The following is a 19,974-nucleotide window of genomic DNA, read 5'->3' on the forward strand; positions in this document are numbered from 1 at the left end:
AATATATATTGTGTTCTATTCATGTCTTGCCTCATGCATATTTATGCTCTGCCCATGTGTCTCATCATCTCCCCTGCAAGCAGGCGAGAGCGGCGCTGCCTTGTCTGGTGGGACGTGTGGTTGTTGTGGACAAGGCACGGTTTGTACCAACACACCTAGAGTGTTTTCAATAAAGGCAAAATGATTTCCACCTCTGCAAACGTTGGTTAAACTGCCTGGAGCATTCTTATTCAAGAATCGGGACACATTGGCTATTCCAGGATAGTCTTGGAGTGGTAGGAAGTATTAGCATCTCACCTCACGCAAGTTCATATCATGTGCTTTTGATTATGTCGTGATTGTAACAGGTTCCAATATGCTGGAGCCTGTTACCTGTTCTTTTAAATTTCCTTTTTTCTTGACAACAGTTGCACATATTGTTTCCTGTTTTCAAAAAAAACAAAAAACATCATGCTGTATTTGATGCAAGGTGTACAAGTTTTACCATATATCGTTTTTATTTTCTTATCCAGGGCTTACAGGAAAGCTCACAGGTAGCATGCTCACCGTTGGCATGTCCGGTCTGTTAGTACTGTACGCTGCCATAAATAGAAAACACAAGACTTAGCTCAGAGATGATGCTGCTGCTGTTTGGGTGGGGGAGGGTGGAGGTTAGAAAGATGTGAATGTAGAACTTGTGATAGCTGTTGGATCATGAGGAGCATAACAAAGTTGTCTGCTACATTGCCGCAAAGAAGAAGGGTAAACCGATCCTTAGCCACCTTGATCCAGAGCAGATATTCCCTGCTTGGACAGTAAGGTACGAGATGGCATCCTCTACCAAAATAATTCCATTTATTTGGCGTTAAAGACCTGCTCCAGCATAAATCCGTTCGCTTCGATTAGTTCCATGAGCCATGGTTGAACTGGAGCCTTTGATCCCGGGTGTCTCGTGAAAACGTTGGTAAATCCACAATGATTTCTCCCGTACACCGGTCCACTCAAAGGCATTTTTTTCTGTTTGGTCCTCGATCCAAACATTAAGCACTTTTTCCATCCTTTTACTATGAGGATCATGGGACTGGAACGAGCCTTTTGTGCTTTGCCAACGGGAACCCTTGCACGGATATTTGACTCGTTTACACAAAGTTGATTCATTGATCCGGTAATGGCAGCGAACAGATGCTGCACTTTTACTTCTTGCCGACGTATCTAACAACTCGATTTCTTCGCACAGTCATAACTTTTCTTTGTTTTTTTGGCACGATCAATTTTTGTCCATGGTTTTACGTTTGGGCGCTATTATTAACTGTTGTCTGTCCACTAGATCTTGTAGATCTAGTATTACAGGATCTCTGTGTGTCATTTTCTGTTTGATGACTATTCATTATTAAATTTAGTTTCGTTCCCATATGCTGTTCTAATGACTGCAATTAACGGTGCGCGATCAACAAGAAAGGGCTCGTAATGAGAGGTAATCGTACATGCGGACACAAATGACTCATCTCAGCTCAAAAACTGCGATTGGTTGAAATTTAATACTGCAATAATTAAATCGGAACCTAATAGGTTGCCCGCGATATTTGAACCCATGATATTTGAGGGTTTACTTAAAATCAAAATGTGTGGAGTCCCCCGATCACCAATGGATGCATGCAAGTCCTGCGCATGCGCACACCAAAGCGTCACCACAGACCCGGAGACTTCAGCCCGGTCACTCGTGTCAAAAGATTTTATGGTCACCACTGGTTAAACATCAAACGGAACCACCTCTCTGGATTTTGGGCTTCCTCGATGGGACTCATGTCTGGACCCTGGGGTAGCTATTCTCACACTTGGAGTGCACCAGGTGTAAAATTGTTCTCCAAATACTGTTAATTATTATATTGGAAATGTGTTTTGGATCATTATCTTGTTGGAAAATGAATCCTTCCGATTAAATGATTTACTCTAGGAATCTGCTTGGTGTTGCAGTATCTGCTTGTACTTCTCGGTTGTCAGCGTCCCATTGATCTTAAGTTTTCCGACGCCAAAAGCTGAGATACAACCCCAGACAGCCACAGAACCTCCCAGTTTAACTTTGTGTCGTAACCTTGTGTCATGATATTGTTGCAAACTTTGTGTCGTAACCTTCTCCAGGACTTCGGTGTATGAACTGGCATCTTTGGTCCAAATAGTTAAAACTTTGATTCATCAGACCAGCCTTTACTTGTCTTGTACCAAGCCAATTTCTTTGAGGTGTTACAAAGTGCATCTCACACTATTGCAGGAGACCTTCAGCTTTCCTTCTTTTTTTTTCTTTTCATAATATGTCCTCTTCACAAAGTTTGGATCTTCACACAGTTATGTTGAAAGTGGCTTTGTTGGTGCTATTCTGAATCCACTTATAGATGATCAAGCAAGGGAATAAGCTGATTAAAACAAATTTCACATATTCACTAATTTGCACATTTTATTGTGGTTTCTTGTAATTCACATTAATGAAACTGTTGTTGATTACTTCAATAATTTACTATTATTTACTGTACAAAAATGCACAAACTGTTTCCTACATGCTTTCATTGTGATAAGTGGCAATGACTAACACATCAATAAGTGTATGTATGTGTGTGTGTGTGTGTGTGTGTGTGTGTGTGTGTGTGTGTGTGTGTGTGTGTGTGTGTGTGTGTGTGTGTGTGTGTGTGTGTGTGTGTGTACGCGTGTGTACCCTACATAACTCCAAATCCATGAAACTTAGCAGTCTGAAACTTTGCATGCATACTAGGGGAACTCCAAAGGAGTGCATACGTGAAAATTGGGTGCTTGGGTTAATTAAAACATCCCTTTTGAAGATAATTAACAACCTTATTTAATTATATCCTTTATCAGGCGCATCTTCGGCCACCTCACTTTCCCTTGCTGGGGTCTTAATTCGCCATTTTGTTCAGCCTACTCAACAATGCCTTGAATTGGAACAGGCTGCAATGGTTTATTAACGGTAAAGTTTTTTTTATGTTTCACTTTCCTCACTCATTATCGTCGAATTCCTGATCATACCTAGGAATCGCTAGATACATTTCAATGTTTATAAACGCCTGGAGATGCCAGCATATGCGGCCATCTTTCATTTCCACACATGTCATAACCGCAAGAATCTCTTAAACTAGGCCGAATTACAAAAGGTAAGCTCCATAATTGAACTTGGCAGCAGTTTCAACCACTAAACAAGAAAAGAACAATCAGACATTACAGACCCTCACCAGGACTTCTTTTGAATGGTGTATATTTATAGGTTTTAGGGTAAATCCAATATAGCTGCCAAACCGTGTCACCTATGACGTGTGTGAACCTTTTGCTCCTCATGGATAGGCGATCATACGTGTAAAGTTTTGCCTCGATCTGTTCAACCACTTCAGAGAAGAAGATTTTTGAAGGTATTGTTTTTTTAAAAAACAAAATAGCTGCCGAATCACGTGACTGATGATGTCATCAAAATTTTTTTTTCTGTGGGCCATTTTATCCCGAGATGACCCTCAAAATTTTTCATACTGATCGGATGTCGCATTCTACATATGCAATTATTACATCATAACGAAGGCACCTATGATGTCATTTTAAAAAATCACACTCATCTGTCCGATGGATATTAAATTGGCCATCACATCTGCCAGAATCCCCTTTCCCTCTCTCCCCTCTTCCTCTCTCACCCCCTGCCACCCCTACCCTCTCTCCCACCCGTCTTTCCAACCCCTCTTCCTCTCTGTCTCTCTCCTCTCTCCTCTCCCTCTCTCTTCCTCTCTCTTCCTCTCTCTCCCTCTCTCTCCCTCACCACTCCCCTCCCTGCTTCTCCACCCTTTGCCCTCTGTTAGGAATGACGATTTAGTTTTGAATTTAAAACTGTTTCCCCATAATTTATCCCAGTGCTTCACAGGCAAGGTGATTCATCAATGTGTGTGCTGTCTCTCGGATGGATGTTAAACTGGGTATCACATCTGCTGGAATATACCCCTTCTTCCCCTTCCCTTCCCTCTCCCTCTCCTTCCTCTCTCTCCTCTCCCTCTCTCTCTCTCTCTCTCTCTCTCTCTCTCTCTCTCTCTCTCTCTCCCCTCTCCCTCTCTCTCTCTCTCTCTCTCTCTCTCTCTCTCTCTCTCTCTCTCTCTCCTCTCCCTCTCTCTCTCTCCCCCCCCCTCTTCATATTCCCATCAGTGAAGCAATGGGTTGTATTGTGAGGCCGGGTATCGGTGGCGAGCACGACCGCTTGGGGGAGCAGTAGAGTCGGCTCCACCGGAATTTTGGTCGTGACCCTCGGATGAGTCCGAAAGCCACGGGTCCCTTACAGGACCATGAATCGCCAATATTTTGACCGCGTGGGGTAGGGTTAATTGCCAAACTTCAATATACCTAATTACCCACACGGCAAAGCTACCGGGGAATTCACACCCTCGACAGACCTCGAGCGGGACGAGCCGTTACCGTGCCCGAACCGTGTGTAACCCGAGCCGATGGTTACCAAGGCCCGTCGGTCCAAATGAACAATTTACTGCCTCGCTATTTCTCAACACACCGTGCTAAGCCAATAAAATAAATGACGGAACGAGCTGGGACATTCAACAATAGGGAAATTTATTACAATAAATTATCGGGGCGGGAAGCACGTAAGGGCAGAGTTATCCGAATATCAGGCAGGCAATATACAGTGAGCAAAAGCACTTATCAGTTCTACTTAAGAGACGGGCCCACACACAGACACACACCCAAAGAAATGGACCCCGTCGGGTCTTTATTGAAGGCTTCCAGTCGAGGAAAGGTGAGCTGGAGACCAGAGCCTGTGCTTGGACCTGTCCGCCTTGTGCGGTCTTCGATGTTCTGGCTCAGTGGTGGGACTCGAACCCGCAGCTTTCACGTGGCATCAAGGACGAAGGCACCAGGAGTGGAGCGGCAGACGCCAGCACAATCGGCAAAACAAGCGAGGAGGCGGCGAGGCAGGCGAAGCAAGTGATTCTCCTCAGGCTCCGACACACAACCAGGCTCCGACGCCAACACGAACATGAACACCAAACCCCCAAAGGGAGCCTGGTCTTTTTATCCGCTCCTTGAGCGGGGCGGAGCCTCGGTGTCGGATGCTCTGTGCGCTTGGTTGGACACGGATCAGGTGTGTTGACACACTGTTCGCTCCTGATTGGACAGCAAGGGTAGCCTGGTAAAGCGCTCGTTCAGTGGAGGAGTTGCAAATGGGAACGCGCTGTAAAGCGCTAGTTCAGTGGAGGAGTTGTGAATGGGAACACGCTGTAAAGCGCTAGTTCAGTGGCAGGGTGGTTGGTTTGTCGGGTCTAAGGATTTAAAGACCTGACTATAAAACAACTTCGCAGCGCACGTACACTTAATTACCCATTAAACAAGGGATGGGACCCTAACTATAAACACACACTTACCGATATAACTGATCTCTAAGGACGCTGGCTGTTGTGTGCGATGTGTTCCAGATTCGTAACAGTATTTACTAGTGATGATGTAAGATGTATTGCAAAAAATAAAGCTTTTTCAGCTCCCTGATTTATTTTATATACTTAAATGTAACTTGTATTAAATTTATTTTCACGTAAATTTGAACTATTATCTACGCAGATTGCACACTTCTAACTCCCCACAGATATTTAATGGGGAATAGCACCACAAAAGTAAAAATAACCCAAACTTTTGCACAGTATTTTATATATAAAATATATTTATTTGAGGTGAGAGTTTGTTGGGGTTAAAGAATTAGATTTATTGGAGAGACAATAGGGAGGTGAGATATGTTCGTGCTGGAATTGCAACCCACTCCTTAAAACAGACGATTTATGGTCTTGTGGGAGTAGCAAGTAATTATGTTTGGTACTTTGCCACAACGCTGCTCCGGGTGTTGGAGAATGCTTGGGTTTGGAAAAGAAGATTGGTGAGGACAAGGGGTTGGAAGGGGAAGAGAGACAAATTTGAAAATTAACCTCAATTGTTTGCTCTGACTTTTCTTTTGAAATAAATTAAGGTTTGCACGTTTTTTTAAATATAATATTTTGTGTTTGGAACCAATTATTTACAATGGAGTGCAATACAGACTATCTGGCCTTTTTTATTATTGCATTATTACTTGATACGAGCAGGCATACCCGGCATTGCCTGGTGCTGTTCTAATCCTGTTTGCATTTTGAAGGAATACATTTTTTTTGTTGTTTACGGGGTCCTTAAACTACGAATAGATTGTCTGCGTAAAATGGAGCTGCGAATATATTGAATGATTATTGCCTGGCTTCAGCGGTGAAATACTTGTTTCAATGTTCACGAGTCGACTGATTGATTGTTGGTGAGAAGCCACAGGTTTGTCCTGCAAGTCAATGTGCACCCACTTTCATTTAACCCTCCTGCTTTATTCACCACCCCCCCCACCCTCCTTTCCCCTCTCTGCCTATCAGGCTGAGCCTAGTACCACCAAGTCAATCGGGACCCATGGGACTGTTTCTTTGACGTGCATCATGCTATCTGAGGGGTTGCGGATCGCCGGACCCTCGTGCAGTACCTGGGCAGTGCTACGTGGGCACTTCCAGAGTTATTTAGTACATAGTAGCAAGTGAGAGTTGGAGCTGAGAGGAATGAGAATACCCAGGAGCAGTACGAAGTTTGAGAAATGGTCAGTGAACTGTTTTCCCTCACCACCTGCCTGTTTCTTTCTCAATGCTGGATTGGGCTTACCATCGAGCCGTACACATCAAGCATCCCTTTCAGCCTGCAGGCTTGAACCATCTTGATACCCCATGATTATATATTATTATTAGCCAATTTATCTTGATGGATTCTTCACAGAATATATTCAATATCACATTATTTTCTCACAATTTATTCTTCCTCCAAATGTCCTGATGTTGGGTCCCTCTACCCTACTATTGGAGTGTTTCCTCACTTTCCACTCTCTTCCATGCTGTTCTGTCCTCGCTCTTAAATTCCAACCTCACTTTTCTGCGCTGTTCTATCCTTGCTCTTCTGCCCAATCCTCCCTGTTCCACAAGCCGGGACTTCCATCGATACTCTAATCCGGATGTGCAAGAGTGAGTGCATCTGTCTGAGACAGCAAAACATCCCTTCCACCATTCTTTTCGCTGTAGTAATGCCATACCTCCTGTGAGTAATTGGCTAGTAGCAGGTTCCTCACTCCCTCCAGCCTCTCCCCCTCTGCCGCCACTCCCCCTCTACTTCCCCTCCTCCTCTCCCCTCCAGTTCCGGATCAGATGTCCAAGGACACATCATTACATTAACATAGGCTGGGAACACTACGGGAACAACCCACCACTGGGTGGTGATATGATCTTAGAATTGGTGCCCTGTGAGAAAAGGTACCCTCTCACTGTAGCGTGACTGACGCAATCACCGTATCACTTTGGCTGTGGCGGGGGGGGGGGGGTGACGCAATCACCCTTCAGGTAATGCGCTAGTGGTATACAAAAAATGTGGACTTGATGTATTAAGGATGGCTCAGAATAAAAAATAATTTATGAACTGCAAAACCTCAACCCAGACAAAAATCTTGAAATGGGCAACCAAGGTAAGCCTGTAAGCTTTCTAAGGGACCTACCATTCTTATCCGGCAGTTGGTAAGTCTCGCTCCACTCCTAAAGTGGTTAGAAATTATTGCAAAAGTAGACAACGTTAGGATCAGATTTGGGTGGAGACTAATAGCGCCCGGACATAACCACCATCCGGATACGTCCAGAGACAGACAGAGAGAGAGGGAGAGGCGAGTGAGAGAGAGATAGAGAGGGGTGGGGGTCGGGGAGTTAGCAGAGAGAATATTGTTGCGGAAATGGCCCTTAGTGTGCTATTAAATATAGGATTAGCCCATATCCCCCATTAAATGCATGTTTAGCCAGGTTGTTCGGTAAATGGACGTTACATGTGTATAGGGTGGTGTAAGAGGCTGTTTATTGTTCGTACAGTGGTGGTGTACCGAGAGGTTCTTCTTCTTCCTTCCTCTCTCCGGACAATAGTCCCCGCCCAGTGCTTTGAGGCGGAGTGGCTTAGAGAAGGAAGTGAAACTGAAGTGAGGAGCCAGTCGGCTTTGAGGCGAGCACCGGATCGGCAGTGAGAGGAACTACCTGAGCCACGAGAAGCGGCGCGCCCCAAAAGGAAGGAGAAGTGAAAACTGCAGTCGGCTTTGAGGCGAGCGCCGGATCGGCAGTGCGAGGAGCTGCCTGAGCCACGAGAAGCGACGTGCCCCAAAAGGAAGGAGAAGTGAAAACTGCAGTTGGCTTTGAGGCGAGAGAGCGCCGAGGTGGTGCGATCGGCAGTAAGAGGATCTTCCTGAGCCTCGACACGGGCGATCGGCAATACGAGTGACTGTCTGCTTTGTCGAGTCTGCCATTTTGGCAATGGGAGAGACCACCTGCACGTCGAGTCGGGCGATCGACTTTGTGGAGGAGTGGTTTTGGCCGGCGGTGCCTCCTCGGCCATGGACCCAGCCTGCGGAGCCCAACACCTCGATTTGGCCTTGTCTGGTGAACAGGCCAGGCCTGGACTTGTATGCTGGACCTTGTGCTAAGCCAGCTGGAGCATACCACCATGGATCTGTCGCTCTGGTGCAGTCGACCTCGCAGGGTCTGAACGTGCCGAGGCTGCGTGCGTGAGGGCTGCGACAAATGGACGACGCCTCCATTTTGCCACGTGGCGTGTTCGAGCTGGGTGCTCGAATCCATTGACATCAGCTTGTCACGAGCCGCATTCGGGCTTTTGACACTTTTCCTCTCGTCCATGAGGCATCACCAAGTACTCTGTGTCTTGTCTGCATGCTGTCCATGTCTTGTCTGCATGTTGTTTAAGGTTTATCTCATTAGGGTCCCCTTCGAAACCCAGTAATCTGTAGCTCCCTAGTTAAGAATGGGTTATCGATTAATTATAACATTGTCGTGAATGCTTTGCTTGTGTTGTGTTCCCCGATGTGTCCCCAATAAATCTGGCTGATTCGTATGAAGTTGCCGCTTTGAATTAGTTCGTGCCATGCCGAGGAACGATCCGCTCTATTTGGATATAAAACCAAAATGGTTACAGACTGGCAGAATTCGCTCGGTATCTGACAAAACCAGTCTGTAACCTGGGTCTATTCCCCCAGCTGGCAAGGCACAGGTGTACGTTGGTATCATGATCTGAGGTGCGTAACCCAAGAATTGTGCCGAGCCAGCCGCGTTATAACCCCGGAGACGGCGGTGGTTGACATCAGTCGTCCGAATCCTTAACACTGGGGTCAAGAGTCGGGTGCGAATCCCGCCACCGCTGAATCCGTAACAATATGTTATGCTTCATGAAAAAACACACACATGTGCTTGGCCGATATCGGCAATTTTTCTGGAATTTTCAAATTGGTGTCAGTGTGATTACTGACTACAGTCTGTACTGTTTACAACCCAAAAACCTTAAGTATCTTTCACAGAGAAACTAAGTTGCATTTTTAAAAATAGATGTTTCAGGGAGATGTTCACAAACATTAATCATTATAAACAGCTGTGTGTGATGGGTGGAAAAATAAATTGGTTCGGTAATTTAGAAAACGCGTCAATATGGCTTGTAAATCGGGTGTTCTCAAATATATTTTGCTTTGAAACTCACAAAGAGAAACGTATAACCTTTGTAAAGCATACCCAATATCCAAATGCTTTAGAAACAGTCGCGAGGACAAACAAAAACCTGATGGAACCTCCATAAGACACGGGATGAAACTTTGCTACCACGGTGCCCGTAACAGGCATGGCATGTCCCACACACTCACGGAGAGTCCGTACAGATCCAAAGCTACCCATATGTACCACGTCCGTGTGCGCTGTATACGTACCTCTATCTTTTAGTAACTTTCAACTGTACCTCCCAAATGGGACACAAACTGCACCGCTCTCAACTGTAGGGTGCTCGGTAAGTGGCTTAAGCACCCAAGCAAGCACTCCAACGAAACGCCTAGCTTGGCAAGTGATTACCAATTGCCGTCGATAAAACTATGCACCCAGAAATGGCCAAGCATTGTCTGAATTGGACAAGTGAACACTTTTTGTTTTTTTAGCGTCAGAATTGTTGCTGAGTTCACATCTGGAGTTTAAATTTTGTAATTCGGCTTAGTTTAACAGGTTCTTGAGGTTTTCACAGGGGCAGAAATAAAATAAAGCCACAAACGCTGGCATCTCCAGGTGTTTATAAGCATTGCAATGTACCCAGCGATTTGTAGCTATGATGAACAAGCATTCGATAATATGAGTGAGGGAAGTGGAAAAAAGACTTTATCGTTATAGAAGCCATTGCGGCCTGTTCCAAGTCAAGGCATGGTTGAGCAGGCCAAAAACATGGCGGCTTCAGACCCCAGCAAGGTAACCCAGGAAACGCCTCAAGACCCCATTTAGAGAAAGGTGGCCGAGGATGCGCCTGATAAAGGATATAATTAATGTCTGTTAATTATGTTCAAAAGGGGTGTTTTAATTAACCCAACCACCCAATTTCACTCTTGCACTTTCTTGGAGTTCCCTTAATATGCATGCAAAGTTTCAGGCTGATAGGTTTCATATCTTTGGAGTTATGGACACACACATTTGGAAAGTTTGGGGATAATAAACATTGTTGCTGAGGATGAGCGATAATGTGAGATGGTGGTGCACCGTCTGCTTTCAAAGGTATGAAGAGTTGAGTGGCATAGTACAGCCTGTGGGAGGTGATTCTACATGCAGAAGTGAGGCACCAAGGAGTTGAGGTGTGCAGTCAGTCTGGATTTTGAGAGTTTTAACCCGGACTGGATTACGAGAAGAATACATGTATCCTGGAGTTGCTGGGAAGTGTCGGAGAGCTGAGAAACAAATAAAAGGTTAATTGAAAAACAATTAATAAACATATAAATAACCCTGCAATGTGACTGCAGCAGATCGTGTGCTTCAGCCTTATTGTGGGAGATTCCAATAATGTTGAGAGTTTTCGATTCCACAGGGTCCAGGAGAGACATATTGCAGGGGCGCCAGTTCACGGGTGAGAGCAGTACTCCAATGAGTTATGGAGAAAGGCTTTATAGCCTGTTTCCCAGAGCTTGTTTTTTATTTTAATTATTCTATTCCTTAAGTATAAGCTTTAATTTTTGAGTTTCAACCTGCAAACCCGAGACAAGCGTAATAAGAGGGCTGTCCTCTTGATGAACTGTCAGCTTTTCGTTGAAAAGCATTTCTGTTAGCAATGTGTGATTTGTTGTTTAGAAGTTCGTGCTGTGTATTTATGGCAGATGTGTGTCTGTCTTCTGGCACTATTATTGTCAGCACTGGCCTGTGGTGTACTGTATCTGACTAATGGTAACAAAGGAGAAGCATCTGATGAACCAAGGCTATAGATAGCACCATACTTCAGATTTAAAGATTATCTCCAACTTGCTGAACTTTATGTAAATTGTAATCTTGAGATTGCAGCTTTACATCCTGACCTTGCTGGGTAGGTAATCACAAATCGCTGAGTTCATTCCTTACCATTTGACGACTCCAGCAGCACCTCCTCTCGTTTCTCCGCATAGGACTGCTTGAGCAGACCTCCTCTCATTCTTTACCATGAGACTGCTCAAGCAGCACCTCCTCTCATTCCTTCCCATGAGACTGTTCCAGCACCATCTCATTTCTTCCCATGAAACTACTCCAGCAGCACCTCGTATTATTCCTTACCATGAGGCTACTCGAGCAGCACCTCCCCTCTCTCTCTCTCTCTCTCTCTCTCTCTCTCTCTCTCTCTCTCTCTCTCTCTCTCTCTGTCCCCTCTCTCATTCCTTACCATGTTGGGATATAATTGTTAGGACATGTTAGGATACTGCTTGGGCAGCACCTCCTCTCTCATTCCTTACCGTGAGGCTGCTCGAGCAGCCCCTCCTCTCTCATTCCTTACCATGAGACTGTTTCAGTGGCACGTTCTCTCATTCCTTACCTTGAGACTGCTCAAGCAGCCTCTCCTCTCATTCCTTACCATGAGACTGTTTCAGCAGCACGTCCTCTCATTCCTTACCTTGAGACTGCTCGGGCAGCCCCTACTCTTATTCCTTACCTTGAGACTGACTGCTCAGCAGCCACTCCTTTCATTCCTTGACATGACACTGTTCCAGTTGCTCCTCCTCTCACTCCTTACCATGAGGCTGCTCGAGCAGCAGCAACTCCACTCAAAGGATCTCTTTTTGAAGAGGGTGGTTCATTGAACTGAAAATGTCTTTTGCCTAAGAATGAAGAGGCAGCAATTTAGAATTTGGCCAAGGTTCTGGCACAATGCCTTACATTTTTGAAAGGTATAATGAGTTTAATGTGTACACACGAGTACTAACATGCGGTACAGTGCATAATTGCATATCGATGGCACAGAATCGCTCAATCGTCGGTTAAGATGATGTAAACCATTTTCTTGTGCGTTCTGAGCTTGTTTTCACAGTAGCACTTGAAGCATTAAATTTTTTAACCAGGAGGCCTGGATTGGATTCGTGGGGATAGGGAGAAGATTGTCACTGAAACGTACTTGAGCTGCTTTTTAGATCATCATTAGTCTTGCTCCAAAGGCTGTCAAAATGGGCAACGTGAAGTTTTGGATTTATTTCGCATATGGTTATAACTTTGAAGTGGATTTGAAAACATTTGCTTCGATTTTAGACTGTTGTTTGGTGAAACCCCTTGTTGACGAGTGTGTTTTCTTTTTTTCTTTTGGGAACTTCAACTCAGGAGGAGGCCATTGGATCTATCAAGCCGGTGCAACGGTTGCCAACCTATGGTTGTTTCTCCATGCCGTGTCGTCTAAATTTTTAGCGTCAAGCAAGGAAGCAGCACGCACCATTTTTCAAGTCTTTTGGTTATGACTCGGATAGGTTTCGAACCACCGACCCTTGCAGACTTAGAGAGGACACAAATCATTACACCACCGAGTCCGACACGACCTGGGGACATGGCGTGTTTCTTTTCAACATCAGACGAAACAGATATGTTCAGACATGCGATGATCTCTTCTAGCACATCATGTGATTAGGACAGTCTGCAATGCTCTTGCTGTGAACGGCTACTTGTAAATATTGCACCAGCAGGAAACGACGGTAGTGCCGAACTTTACCTCTGCCCAGCTCCTTGCATGTTGCTTCCATTACAATGGAATTGCCCGCATTTTTTTTGATCTATTTTGAGACGTAACTGCTCCTTGAGGGAGCGCAGCTTTGTACCTTGGCTAATTTTGTGCACGTGCCGTATCGGTTGTCATTGGCAAATGCTAAAAGATGGTCATATGTCTCTTTAGTTATCACTAATGGTATGCTTCAAAGGATGTCGACAGCTCTATTAATAAGATGCTACTTGTTTGTTCTTCTTTTTTTTTTTTTTCTTTCAGAGGGGCTGTCTGCATAGTAAAGTAGAACTCTCTCAAAGGTGTCTGGGTTATTACTGTCTGATGTAGCAGACTGTTACAGAGCATCGGTGCTGCCGAAGGAGTTTCTCGGCAAGGGTTATATTGGGTGGTTTGTCATTGCCTTTCCAGCAGTAGTTATGGCAGAAATTTGTAATTTGTTCAGGGTGCCGGCGATAGCTCACCTTCTCTTCACAAAGGACACCATGGGATCTTTAATGCCCACTAACAAATGCCTGCAGATGGGACGCTCCGTTTAACGCCCATCCAAGGGACGACACACACATTGAATGACCCTGCCTGCGAAACACCAGGATGACAGTTTATAGCTGGGTCAGGATTCAAACCAAGGCTAGATGGCTTAGAGGTGAGTGTGCGTACCTCTAGGACATCTTGCTAGCCCTGGTTACCGCTAGGTGAGGGTAAATGGATTAAAATTATTGGAGAGGTTGGGATATGGAGGAAAAAGGGGGAAAGTCGGAGTGCTCGAGGCATTAGGGAAGAAGGGGGTTGGGAGAGTCGAGGTACAAAAGAAACTGATCCTGCTCTTTTGTGTACATAATATCTAGATGGTTCCTGTTCCAAGCCCTGCCAGTTTTAACCGAGGCCCGCTCTGTTGGACTTGATGCAGGGTTGCCGGGGAGTGCTGGCCATGTGCCCTCAGCCTTCTGCTTTGCTGTAAAACACCTGCATACTCGTACCGCTTCCCTTGCACCATCCTCCTTCACCGTGTCCCTCGTCTTCCTCCTGCGTCGTTCCTCTCACTATCAAAATAACCTCCATAATCTCTTTCCACTTTTCACTTTTATTTTTTCCCTCCCCCTGTCTATTCTTCACCCAAACTGATTGTCTTTTCCCAGTTTTCCTGCCGTCCTCCCTTCCCCCCCCCAGCCCCCTTGCCTCTCTATGCACGGCTGTTGGCTCGCTCACCGCTCCCATTGGCATATTTTTAGTGTCTGCACTGAGGCTTGATTTGGAGATGGTGGTGCGGGCAAGGGGGGGGGTGAGGTTGTGTGCGGTTCACAGCTGCCTTTGCACCCCATCCCCCTTTCCCTAGCACTCAGTCCAAAGCGTGCCTTTTGGAGCACTGGCATTTCCCGGCGTGTACTGTGTACCTGCTTCAAAATGCCAGGAATGGTCGGATCGCAATGAGAAACCCACGTTGCTCACATTTTGAGAGCGCGGGGCCACACGGGGGCCATAGAACCTACCTCGGCACATGCCCTTGAGTTTTTTCCTTTCTTTTTTCCCCCACTTGGTTGTGCGAAATGAAATTCCTCAAAAGTAGCTAACTGTTACCCGCGTTACGAGCTTTGGACACTCATTAGCCCTCTAACCCCCTCCAACCTTGCTGCCCCTCCCCCACTCACTTTGTCGGTTCATAGCTTCTTGTTGCGTTTACACTTGTGGAAGCCTGGGTTGGCAGTGTTCTCTGTTCGAGGTCGTACCCCTCCTTTTTCCTCTCCTCCGATGTCCACCCCTTCCTCACCTGCTTTTCCATCTTCAAGGGTCCTTGAATCCAATTTCCATTCTGCATTTTCTCCATTATTATGACTGTTTTGTGAATGGGAACATCCATAAACACCGCGGTGTACGAAACCAAATTGTGTGCTGAATTGTCTTTGTGGTACCTGAGTTCCATTTGTGAGTGGTCAATTCACTCTACGCTTATGAAACGCGGGGTTTTTGAAAAATGCCAAAGACCCTTTGCATGGCAAATAAATGTATTAATATAGGTCATCACTGTTCAAGTCTTTCATGGATGTAAACCTTTACCTATCCATCATTGCACGCGGTCTGCTTCAATCATTCCACAGTGTTGAGTGGTGGTCTGTAGTAATGACCTGTGGTGGGGATATTTCGCTAATTTTAGTTTCATTGGTTTTCACGAAAGTCTGACGACTTCATCTCCTTCTTTCACGGCCACAATTATTCCCACGTTCCTGTGAGGTTGCCCGGGGGAAGTCTTTGGCCCAAGTTTTTCACGAACCAGCTGGCCAGGCCTGACGTTCGACTTAGGTTAGGGGAGGAATTTGTAATTTGTTCAGTGTGTCGGCAATAGCTTGCCGACTCTTCATGAAGGGCACCCTGGGACCTTTAAAGTCCATCAACTAATGCTGGCAGAAATACCGCAGTTTAACCTCCATCCGAGGGATGGCACACACATTGATGAATTGCCCTGCCTGTGAAACACCTGGATGATAGTTTATCGCTCAGCTGATATTCAAACCCAGGCGAGAAACCTTAGAGGTGAGTGTGCTACCTCGAGGCCATCCTGCCAACTACAAGCTGACTGACAATGCTTCATAATTCTGATGGTGTAAAGCTTTTTAAAATTATTATTATCTTGCCAAAACGAAGCTTTTACAAGATATGTTAGTCAGCTTGTATGTTTTTTTATTTTTGCTTACGAAATCTAAAGATTTCGTAAGTATATTGATGACTTCCGTTTCTGTTTGTTTGTTTGTTTGTTTGTTTGTTTGTTTGTTTGTAGGCACGATAACTCGAGAACGGAAGAAGCTACCAATGTCAAATTACACCACGTGATTCAGGAGGGTGATGGCTAGTGCTGATTAAATTTTGGTCAAAATCGGTCAAAGGTCAAGGTCACAGTGAGGTCAAACATCCAAAACATTCGATTTTTGATGGTTTGGTACAGAATCATCGTAGAAACTTCTGGTTTGCGTCGCTACCTTCTCTCGAGACAGCTTTTATTAGACAAGGTCAGAGGTCAAGTTGACGATTTCGTAAGTACCAGTCTATAACTGCTTGTTTGTTTGTTTGTCTGTAATCATGTATAAAAAATTCTGCAGAGCACAGTAATCATTGGAAATTTTTGTAACTTCGCATATCAGAGGCCTATAGAGGTCCCTTTCAGCGCATAAAATTTTGAAGGTCAAGGTCAAAGGTCAAGGTCACTTTGTCGCAAATCAGAGGAGTTGACGAAACCCTTATTTTTTGAGTAATTTTGATCGGATCGTCTTCAAACTTCATGGGAATATAGTTCGTGGTCTGGCGCTCAGCTGATTAATTTTTGGTGGCGATTGGCCTTGACCTTCATATGTTTTTTTTTTTTTGTTTGTTTTGTTTTTTTTTGTCTGTAATCACATATAAATCACTCTGCAGAGCACAGTTATCATTGGAAATTTTTGTAACCGCATATCAGAGGCCTATAGAGGTCCCTTTCAGCGCATAAAATTTTGAAGGTCAAGGTCAAAGGTCAAGGTCACTTTGTCGCAAATCAGGGGAGTCGACGAAACCCTTATTTTTTGAGTAATTTTAATCGAATAGTCTCCAAACTTTATGGGAATGTAGTTCATAGTCTGGTGCTCAGCTGATTAATTTTTGGTGGCGATTGGCCTTGACCTTCATGGTTAGCGCCTGAGGTCAAACATATTTGACCCCAAGGTCAAATTTTCTAGTATTAGGAACCATATTGTGTCGTACCTCAAATTGAACACCTCGATGAGTGCTTTCTCGATATGTCAAGCTTGAGACATTATGACGTCATTTGGTGACGTTATGAGGCAAACACATATTTTTCATGGTTACTCTGTAGAACGATTGTCATCGGAATCTCTCGTAGGCAGATATTCCTCAAGGAGTTGCTCCTGGTGGATAGCAGCTCTGTTCACCTCAGTGTGACCTTAAAGAAGTCACACGTGGTCACCTTTTGGCAAGATACGGGTCACCCTGCGGGTGACATTGGTTTATTACTTATGAAATCTAAAGATTTCGGAAGTATATTGATGACTTCCGTTTGTTTGTTACTTACATAATGTAAAGATTTCGTAAGTATATTGATGCCTTCCGTTTCTGTTTGTTTGTTTGTTTGTTTGTCGGCACGATAACTCGAGAACGGAAGAAGCCACCAATGTCAAATTACACCCCGTGATTCAGGAGGGTGATGGCTAGCGCTGATAAGATTTTGGTCAGAATCGGTCAAAGGTCAAGGTCACAGTGAGGTCAAACATCCAAAACATTCGATTTTTGATGGTTTGGTACAGAATCATCGTAGAAACTTCTGGTTTGCGTCGCTACCTTCTCTCGAGACAGCTTTTATTAGACAAGGTCAGAGGTCAAGTTGACGATTTCGTAAGTACCAGTCTATAACTGCTTGTTTGTTTGTTTGTCTGTAATCATGTATAAAAAATTCTGCAGAGCACAGTAATCATTGGAAATTTTTGTAACTTCGCATATCAGAGGCCTATAGAGGTCCCTTTCAGCGCATAAAATTTTGAAGGTCAAGGTCAAAGGTCAAGGTCACTTTGTCGCAAATCAGGGGAGTTGACGAAACCCTTATTTTTTGAGTAATTTTGATCGGATCGTCTTCAAACTTCATGGGAATATAGTTCGTGGTCTGGCGCTCAGCTGATTAATTTTTGGTGGCGATTGGCCTTGACCTTCATATGTTTTTTTTTTTGTTTGTTTGTTTTTTTTTGTCTGTAATCACATATAAATCACTCTGCAGAGCACAGTTATCATTGGAAATTTTTGTAACCGCATATCAGAGGCCTATAGAGGTCCCTTTCAGCGCATAAAATTTTGAAGGTCAAGGTCAAAGGTCAAGGTCACTTTGTCGCAAATCAGGGGAGTCGACGAAACCCTTATTTTTTGAGTAATTTTAATCGAATAGTCTCCAAACTTTATGGGAATGTAGTTCATAGTCTGGTGCTCAGCTGATTAATTTTTGGTGGCGATTGGCCTTGACCTTCATGGTTAGCGCCTGAGGTCAAACATATTTGACCCCAAGGTCAAATTTTCTAGTTTTAGGAACCATATCGTGTCGTACCTCAAATTGAACACCTCGATGAGTGCTTTCTCGATATGTCAAGCTTGAGACATTATGACGTCATTTGGTGATGTTATGAGGCAAACACATATTTTTCATGGTTACTCTGTAGAACGATTGTCATCGGAATCTCTCGTAGGCAGATATTCCTCAAGGAGTTGCTCCTGGTGGATAGCAGCTCTGTTCACCTCAGTGTGACCTTAAAGAAGTCACACGTGGTCACCTTTTGGCAAGATACGGGTCACCCTGCGGGTGACATTGGTTTATTACTTATGAAATCTAAAGATTTCGGAAGTATATTGATGACTTCCGTTTGTTTGTTACTTACATAATGTAAAGATTTCGTCAGTATATTGATGCCTTCCGTTTCTGTTTGTTTGTTTGTTTGTTTGTTTGTTTGTCGGCACGATAACTCGAGAACGGAAGAAGCCACCAATGTCAAATTACACCCCGTGATTCAGGAGGGTGATGGCTAGCGCTGATAAGATTTTGGTCAGAATCGGTCAAAGGTCAAGGTCACAGTGAGGTCAAACATCCAAAACATTCGATTTTTTGATGGTTTGGTACAGAATCATCGTAGAAACTTCTGGTTTGAGTCGCTACCTTCTCTCGAGACAGCTTTTATTAGACAAGGTCAGAGGTCAAGGTGCCGATTTCGTAAGTACCAGTCTATGACTGCTTGTTTGTTTGTTTGTTATCTTGCCAATACAAAGTTTTTGCAAGATATGTTAGTCAGCTTGTATGTTTTTTGTTTTTTTTGTTTGTTTGTCTGTAATCACGTATAAAAAAATTCTGCAGAGCACAGTTATCATTGGAAATTTTTGTAACTCCGCATATCAGAGACCTATAGAGGTCCCTTTCAGCGCATAAAATTTTGAAGGTCAAGGTCAAAGGTCAAGGTCACTTTGTCGCAAATCAGGGGAGTCGACGAAACCCTTATTTTTTGAGTAATTTTGATCGGATCGGCTTCAAACTTCACGGGAATATAGTTCATGGTCTGGCGCTCAGCTGATTAATTTTTGGTGGCGATTGGCCTTGACCTTCATGGTTTGTGCCTCAGGTCAAACATATTTGACCCCAAGGCCAAATTTTCAAGTTTTAGTAACCATATCGTGTAGTACCTCAAATTGAACACCTCGATGAGTGCTTTCTAGATATGTCAAGCTTGAGACATTATGACGTCATTTGGTGACATTATGAGGCAAACGCATATTTTTCATGGTTACTCGAACGATTCTCATCGGAATCTCTCGTAGGCAGATATTCCTCAAGGAGTCGCTCCTGGTGGATAGCAGCTCCGTTCACCTCAGTGTGACCTTCAAGAAGTCACACGTGGTCACCTTTTGGCAAGGTTTATTTGTGTTGCTGCTATGATTCATCAATCTCCAGCGCACATTATCACCGACCTGATCATTTGCATTGAACGTTTTTGACCAATCGACCATCAAAATCGAGGCTTGAATACTTTCTCATGTCATTCCCCCCCCCCCAATCCCTATCTGCAACCTTTTCTACCTCCCTCAACCCTGTTGCAGGTTATTGTGTTTCCTTTGTGTGTCTCTGTCACTCTGTCTGTCACTCTGTCTGTCACTCTGTCTGTCACTCTGTCTGTCACTCTGTCTGTCACTCTGTCTGTCACTCTGTCTGTCACTCTGTCTGTCACTCTGTCTGTCACTCTGTCTGTCACTCTGTCTGTCACTCTGTCTGTCACTCTCTTTCTCTGTGTCTTTCTCTGTGTCTTTCTCTGTGTCTTTCTCTGTGTCTTTCTCTGTGTCTTTCTCTGTGTCTTTCTCTGTGTCTCTGTGTGTCTTTCTCTGTGTCTCTGTGTGTCT

General features: G+C 44.5%; 1 protein-coding gene across 8 annotated transcripts in view; it reads left to right on the forward strand.

Annotated features, from left to right (window-relative positions):
• FBXW4 (F-box and WD repeat domain containing 4) overlaps window positions 1-19,974 on the forward strand; it is a 112,158-nt gene that overhangs the window by 31,628 nt on the left and 60,556 nt on the right. The window contains exon 1 of one of the 8 annotated variants that reach the window (XM_085874848.1): window positions 6,570-6,622. The exons of 6 other annotated variants lie outside the window; for them this stretch is intronic. In XM_085874848.1, coding sequence (XP_085730974.1) covers window positions 6,585-6,622 — 38 coding nt within the window. In that variant the 5' untranslated portion in view covers window positions 6,570-6,584. Of the gene's footprint in view, window positions 1-6,569; window positions 6,623-19,974 lie in introns of those variants that run through there. One more of the 8 variants, XM_085874876.1, reaches the window with a different exon arrangement.

The sequence above is a fragment of the Eptatretus burgeri genome, chromosome 1, assembly GCF_056783735.1.
Source record: "Eptatretus burgeri isolate ZD-2024b chromosome 1, Ebu_testis_v1, whole genome shotgun sequence".
NCBI classification, from domain to species: Eukaryota; Metazoa; Chordata; class Myxini; order Myxiniformes; family Myxinidae; genus Eptatretus; species Eptatretus burgeri.